At 35.9% G+C, this 8,407-nt stretch overlaps 1 protein-coding gene across 2 annotated transcripts; it reads left to right on the top strand.

Moving 5' to 3' along the window:
- Positions 1–3,620: 3,620 nt before the first annotated feature.
- On the top strand, positions 3,621–6,680 carry LOC144978886 (uncharacterized; the record flags this gene model as incomplete). Of its 2 annotated transcripts, none has more annotated exon segments than XM_078925473.1 (3): positions 3,621–3,712; positions 5,273–5,897; positions 6,557–6,680. In XM_078925473.1, coding segments are annotated over 3 exon segments (750 nt in total), but the record flags the coding sequence as incomplete, so codon positions are not given.
- Positions 6,681–8,407: the final 1,727 nt, after the last annotated feature.

Here is an 8,407-nt window from a genome sequence, read left to right as displayed (position 1 = left end):
AAAGTGTCTTTTCCAAGAACTCAACTAGCCCGCTCGGAGGGGACTCGATCAAGCTCCCGTTGAAGGGAGTGTCTATCGCTAGATCACTAGCCGAAGAAATTACTCTTCCAAATCAAGTCATTTACGAAAACTCAAAACGGCGCCTAGTCGGGATGAATGGGACCATTAAAATGTGAATCTACCATTAAAATGTAAAGAAATACGTACTTTAGGTCTTTTTGAATATGCGATATTGAATGTATTCTCCGCCATAGAGAATTGAAATTAATCCTAAATGCCACATTTGGGGGGTCCCGATATCTCAGTTGGTAGAGCACTCACTTCACACGCAAAGGGTCCAAGATCGATCCCGGGTGCAATAAAGATTTTTTTCTGACTCCCCGCCCATTCCACCCACATGAAGGGTAGCTGAATCTGTTAGATTTGGCGGAAAGACTTTGGATAGACTAGCGACCACCAAGGAAGCAAACAATTCACTTATAGAAACCGGGATAAATCCAATCCATGGGCCCAAATGATCCCGAAGGACACGGTCACATTTATTAAGATCTAAATTTCGATTTCCAGCTACCGCTTATCGTGCATAACACCATGTTGAACGGCTGGTCACTTTAATTTGATTAACTCTCCCACACCGACCATTTTCAAAAACTTTCCATGAAATCCACCCTACCCACCATAAAAATAAAAATCCACTTCCTGATAAGTAACGTTGAAAAATATTTGTGAAGTTGATCATAATTATACTTGAAAAGTTTATAATATAATATATTATATAATAATATTATATATTATATATATTAATATATATATATATATAAATTAAATTTTTCATCAATTATTCTTGCCAAGACGATTCGTTTCAGTGTTCCACCTCATCAGTCGGATATCCATTTGTAAAAAGGGGGTAGAAAACCCAATAACGTTGTTTCGCTGCTAGTGGTGACTATTTTTGATGTGTAGTGTTGTGCTCCTGTTTAAATATGAGTTTGTGTGTAGTGTGGTGTTGTGGTGGTGTAGGTGTGTTTGTGTGTTGTGTGTACATGTGTGAAATGATATGAGCGAATGTGGGCGGTGGGGGGTGGGGGGAGGAAGGGAGGGGGAGGGGGGTATAATGGGTCGGAGGGGGGGAAAAAAAAAGGGGGGGGGGAAGGAGGGGGGGGGGGGGGAAAAGGCGGGGGGGGGGGGGGGGGGGGGGAGGGGGGGGGGGGGGGGGGGGGGGGGGGGGGGGGAGGAAAGGGGGGGGGGGGAGGGGGTAATTGGCCTTTTGTTTTGAGCTTGAATTTGTTTAAGTGTTTCTGCACATTGTCAAAGGAAAAAAGATCTGAAACTAATGACAATGTGCGAACATTACAAATTCAAGCTCAAAACGCAAAAAGGCCAAAACAATAACCCTCCCCCCCCCCCCCTTCCCCCCCCCCCCCCCCCCCCCCCCCCTTTTTAAACCCTCCCCCCCCCCCCCCCCCCCCCCCCCCCCCCCCCCCCCCCCCACTTCCACTCAATATCCACACACATTACACACAAACAAACACACCACACGCACACCACATCAAAACACCAGACCAAACACTCAAAAATAAAACACGGAGCACATCACACTAAAAATCAAAACTAGTCACCACTAGGCAGCGAAAACAACGTTGTTTGGGTTTTCTACGGACATTTCTTACAAATGGGATTATCCGTGATGAGGTGGGAACCTGAAACAAATCGTTGGAAAAAATAATTGAGTGAAAAATTTACATTTAATATTTCTTAACCACCATTTCGAGCACTTTCGTACCTACAAGTACCCCAAACCATAAATATTTAAAAAATTTATATATATTATATATTATATAATATATATATTAATAATTTTATTATAATTATTATAAATATATATATATAAATTATATTTATATATAATATAATAATATTTATATATAATTTTAATCCCAAAAGAAAGCATAAGAACTTTCTATACAAAATGTTCAACAAAATGAGCTCGACCAAATAACAAGTCAATTTGAATGTAACTTCAATTTAATAAACAAAACAAAAATTGGCGTTTCGATTTCCCCTTTATCAACAAAACGCCTGTAGTGTTGTATTCTCCTGGCTTTAGATTTACCCTGACATAAACACGCTTGAAAAACCCAGGGTCACAAGCCAATACTTTTGTGCATTCCCCAAAAAAAAGCAGCTGATTTACCCAGAAAAAGCATAATAATTCCAAAGTTCAGAAAACGAGCTCGTTGTATGATTGTTTAATCTATTGAAATTCACTAGAAGGTCGATTTGGCGTCTCCGTTTTTTGAAGTACCTCTAGGAATTCCCAACAGCAATCCCTACACAATGCTTCAATTTCCTCCTGAACAGCAAAAAGATAACGGTATCGTTGAATGCAAAGAAAGGGGAAGACCTAAAAAAAGGAATCCACATGACGCTCAAAACACAACATTTGAAGATTTTTGTCCCATGGAAGTTCCAACGGGTCATCTTGACCACAGCAAATCGTCTACTAAACGTTTGGGTGTGTTTTTCTTTGAGGCTGATTGAACGACCTTAATAGGAAGGGGGCTGGTGGTTGCTGCGGTTGTGACTTCACAACTTCAGATGAGACATGGTGTTGTTGTTATTGTTGATTTTTTTTTTTAATGGGGCTCAACGTGTACGATGAGCATTTGCTTGCATCAAGTTAAACACCCAGAAAATTGGAGAAAAAAAGAAACAAAACAATAAATGTGATTAAAAACAAAAAACAACAAATCGGACCTCCTAATTCAGTAAACAAATCAAGAAAGGGAAAAATTTCGTCTTTAAAAGTCTGTTTATTTTCAAAAATCTTCTTAGAACCATATAAAGTAAATTGATCTGAAGCAAATGTGTTGAGATACGATCGAACTGATAAGGAGGAGGTAAACTAACTGATCAAGTGAAAATTCCACTTTGAAGTTTCGTTCATTTGACCCTAGCCCTAAGCCCTAAGGAAACAATGCGTTTAAGCACGGCCCGGCACCGGGACTCCTTTCCAATTTCCAAAAGTTATCTGGTGTTGTCTATGCAGGAAAAACTTTTGGTTAAAAAAAAAAAAAAACAAAAACACCCCCAAAAAACAACGAACATAAGCAACAAGTAAATCAAATCTAAAAATAAACGAAAGAAGTACGGATGTAAACTTAACAACGAAAGTATTCTGATATTTTCGTGGTATTAATGTAATTATCAAGAAAACTTCATTGGTTATCTCAGATAAAAGATATGGTGTTATTGTCAGCGGCGAGTCTTGAGCTGGCGTATTTTTTTGTTCCTAGTAAAGAAAGGTAGGAAGGATTGCATTTTACGTTAGAAGACCGGGCTCAAGCTCTCATCAGCAGAATTTTTCTTTATTCTAATGAGCAAGAAAATTTAGTCCCTACTCCTCACTCAATGGTATTGCATTGGGACTGATGTTAGCCTAATAATTTCTCTTGTTATACACAATTAGCCATCATGCAAGGTTTATATTATTTGCTCTGATACAACGGTCGTGTAATTTTTGGCGATTTAGTATCATAAAATTAAGAGGAACCATTTCGTCAGTGAGAAGTGATGTCGTAGGGAAAACAAGAAAATACGACGTAAGAAAGTTGGAGGAATTGATTTGATCGAAGAAAAACCGCAATTTACATAAATTACTTTGTCATTAAAGTACATCGGATTTATGAGAATGCGCAAGTGTTTCGATAAAGTATGTAAAGAAATCCAAAAAGTCAATCTTTGACCGTTGATGTAACTAATACTCGACTATTGACAATTAAAATCTCACTAAAACTAAAAAAGAAAGGTCTTGGACTTGGATTTGGAGTTGAGACTCCATTGTGGCCATTGGTCATTATTAGGCCATTGTAGACCAGCGAATGGATGGGGTGTCCGTTTAGAGAGTATGTAAATAATAGAATTTCTTATTCACCGCCCTTGCCTTATACATTTTACAAAAATGAATGGTAATTTATGTACCTAGTCAGTAAAAATTACGTGACTTTTTGTGTAAATATAAAATCAACTTAAAGTAAACTAAAATTAAAATTTAAATACAATGAATGAAATTCTAGATGTCAAAAATCTTTTTTTTTTTTCATGGCATCAAATTAAATGCCAGTTTTTTAAAATTTGTAATTTTTAAAATGATATTCTATTATGGGGTTTGGGAGGGGGCAGACTTTAAAAAAAAAAAAGTTTCCCCTCTCCCAACCTCCCAACTAGAACATTATATAAAGAAAAGAATTCTGGGGATGTAGGAGTAGGAGCTTTCGGAAGGCCTCCCCAAACTGGCATTTAAAAAAAATAAATTATGTTTTAACCGTAAAGGAATTGTCAGTCGCCATATATTTGCGTACAATATATATTTGTCCCCCTCACCATTAAACATTTCACGTCTTACCTGCCAATTTTGATTTTGTTGGTTTTTAAAAACATTTTAACCACTATTTCAGAGAAACCAATGGTAGTTGAAGATTGGATTAATTTGATTTAAAATGTGTCAATGGTGTTCTCGTCGGCATGGTTGTCTGGCTCTGAACATCGAAATCTGCGGGTGGTTGGATGGCCATCACCCTTGAATCATATACCTATAGTTCGCATGGGTTGTACGTCCGATAGTGGTTGTTTCTTCCCCCTTTTTTTACTGCCATCCGCTTCTTTGGTTTGTGATTGTTTTTTTGACAGGGGATATTTTTTTTTCTGTAAATCTTCTGGTTTGTTCTTGGTTATTTAAATTTAGCTTATGAATCTTTGGTTATGATTTTGATTTTCATTTGTAATTTTTGATAGATTGCTTTTTTTTTTTGTTTCAGCGGTCTTCATATAACCCAATTGTGTTGGAAGAGACCAAAGAACAAACAAAAAAAAAAAAACTCGAAATTAACATTATTATAATTATTTTATTTTTTATTTATACAAAATTTGTTATAAACCCCTGTGAAATTAGATTAATCACATACTGAATCAAGATAAAACAGAAGTAATTTTCTACTACAAATTGTTGAAAATTATCCGCACAAGCTGGGTTAACAAATCTGTTTGGGATGATTGAGAGATTTAAAGAATTTTTCAGATTACTTTTATGCGGGTTCGAATCCAACACTGTTTTTTCTTTTTTTACAATCTATTAAGAGCAAGCTTGTTTTGTTTTTGTTTTTCTCTAATTAAAAATGAAATATTAGTAGAGCATTACTTGTATCTGTTTTGTTTTAGTCTGTTGTTTAAGAAGGATAAGTATATATATTATTAATCATTAATTTATTCTCAGTGCAAGTAAGACAGAAAAGTACAACACTGCACCAAGCTCCAAGCTCACAGACCATTCACTCAAAGAACAGAATGGCGGGGATTGACGAGACTCAAAGAAAAAGCATTGAGACGATTTTATATCCAGAAATGGAAAGGATTTGGTCTAATCAAACATTTGAGAATATATTCGGAGTGGAAGTGTGTTGTGATATGCTTAAAGAAAACGTAGTTCTGCCTTTCCGATTTCCTCATCTTTACAAAAAGCCAGAGAGAGCTTTTATGCTTTTTGGAGCTCCGGGCAGTGGGAAATCTTATCTGTTATCTGCTGCAGCCAATGCATCCGGCGCCAAATTGTTTGTGTTTAACGTATGGAACTTACAAAGTGGGATACTACTAAGAGGTACCAATTCTACCAGAGACATTTTGAAAAGCGTTTTCAAGGTTGCCCTTGACAATGTCCCATCCATCTTATGTTTTGAAGATTTAGAAGTTCTCTGTAGTAAAGGCGAGATGGATGCGGCGAAGAAGGATTTTATCAGTGAAATGCACAATTTCCTGCACCATGACATATGGGATATGGTGGTTGTGGTCGGCATGACCCAAACACCGTGGAAAATGGACTCTTCATTGAGAGAATTATTTAGGTAAGAAGTAGTAGTAATACACTAATACCAACTCCCCCCCCCCCCACCCCCCTCCCCACACACACACACACAATACAACTCCCTCCTCCCCCATAAAAAAATCCCCAAAAAACAACACATTACTGTATTTTAAAACCTTACTGCTCAATGATATGATTACACTTTTTGTTTTTTTTTTGTTTTTGTCTTCTTTTGTTTTGTAATTATTTTACTTTTGTGAGGTAGTAACCACTGGTTTGATTAAGAATTGAGTGTTATTTTCTTTGAATAGGATGTTAGTCTATTGCAACTTACTTTCTGCCAGATCTAATAGACCAATACCCATCACTGCTTGGGAAGGTGGGGTTCAGAAAAATATCTCGACGGCACCCGGGATTGAACTTAATCTTGGTCTCTTTGCATGTGAATCGAGTGCTTTACCAACTGAGTCATCAGAACCCCCTATGATGAATAATAGGAGCACAATTTAAAATTTTATTCAAAGGAAGAAACTATGACTGTGATGATTTCTAACACAAGTTTTTAAAAAATCCATTTTGTGTATTTTTTTATTGTTTGATTTTGTCAACAATTTAGGGAAAAATGTTCTACTCAAAAAATAAATCTGAATAAGTGACTTTTCAAAGAAACAAACTTCCTGTTCTATTTTTGTCATACAGTTGGTGTCCTGGATCTCATGTGGATCTTCCCGACGCAGAAGCCAGAATTAAAGCTTTGACGGCTATGTGTGAAAAAGTGCCTCACACTCTTCAACAAGAGCATTTTGCAGTGTTGTCATCGAGGCTAACAAGTTTTGCCAAGTTTTTCATCATCATCATCATCACATCTCACTCATCTCATCATACATCACATCACATCATCACCTCATCATCATTATCACTCATATCATCATCATCCCATTATCATCATATACATCAACACTCATCAAACACACATCATCATCATCATTTACCATCACTCATCCTCATTTCATCTTCACATCATCATCATCTTTATCACATCATCATCATCATCAACATTATCTATATCACATCATATATCATCACATCTCATCATCACATAATCATCATCCATCATCACCATCATCATCATCATCATCATATCATCACATACATCACACATCACATCTCATCACCACCATCATATCATCATCATCATCATCATCACTTCATCACACATCATCATCACCATCACATCATATCCACACATTTCAATAAACATCATCATTCATCATCATCACATCATCATCATCATCAATCAACATCATCTCTCATCATCATATCTATCCATCAAACTTATTATTGATATTCTCATTACGACCAACATCTTCATCATTATTTTCATATTGGTAAAAAAAAAAGAGAATATGCTGTGAGGGTTACCTTCTTTGGATCCCCGTTTATAAATGAGACTAATTTAGTTTTATAGTGAATTTATTGGTAAAGTTAAACATGAATAAATAGAAATCACTGTTATACACATTTGTGTCTATTTCTCTTCCATAAAACAGCAAGTAAAGTGTGTCCCCATTGCTTATTAACAATCTTTTAAAGTTATTTGCTCCATAAGAATCTTGAGATCGAGTGATGATTAGCTCAAATTGGGAGGCCAGGGACTTCGTTGGTGGACCAATCATTTTTTTTTTGCCACCCCTCAATGTTGGAATTCCCTACCAGCATCCCTTTATCATCCTCATCCTCATCCTCATCCCTTTAATTAAAAAAATTTCAACTCAAGTCCCATTTGTTTCATATGTAATTAATTGATGATCTGTTTGTATATTTTAAGTGATTTCAATTAACATGTAAAGCGTTTGGTTCCTGTTTAGATGGGGTCAAGCATTATAATTTAGTTTTATTTATTTATTATTATTATTAATTATTATTATTATTATTATTATTATTATTTTTTTATTATTATTATATTAAATGTACAACTATGTGAACTTGTGGTATGACACTCACTTTCGGATTTGAAGTTCCGTGGTTAGGGTTCAGCACATAGTTCGGTCCTTGGAAAAGACTATTTACTCCCATTTTCTCACAGTACTCAGATGTAAAATGGGTACCTGGCCGTTAACACCATTGTTTTTCAGAAAAATTGTAATATCGCCTAACATGTATCATGTCCTGTTCTATATGTTACGTGTTGCTGTTGGTCAGGACTGTTTGTAAAGTGCTTTGACATTTTAGTGAGATTCTATATAAAAAACTCAAGTTTTTGGATTAAAAAAAAAAAAAAAAGAAACAGAATAACAAAATCTAGGGATGACAAGTTACCTCGCTTCCTCAACATTTGTCTATAACACTTTGAGAACTCTTGTGTCTGATGAAACATTTTTGTGTATTTGTAGGTTTTACAGGTATTTTTGTGTATTTGTAGGTTTTATGGGTATTTTTGTGTATTTGTAGGTTTTACGGGTATTTTTGTGTATTTGTAGGTTTTACAGGTATTTTTGTGTATTTGTAGGTTTTATGGGTATTTTTGTGTATTTGTAGGTTTTATGGGTA

Source organism: Berghia stephanieae, chromosome 8 (assembly GCF_034508935.2).
Source record: "Berghia stephanieae isolate SIO BIC M18660-M18661 chromosome 8, UCSD_Bste_1.3, whole genome shotgun sequence".
In the NCBI taxonomy this organism is placed as follows: domain Eukaryota; kingdom Metazoa; phylum Mollusca; class Gastropoda; order Nudibranchia; family Aeolidiidae; genus Berghia; species Berghia stephanieae.
The sequence above is the reverse complement of the archived record's forward strand: the minus strand, read 5'-3'. Positions and strand labels throughout refer to the sequence as shown.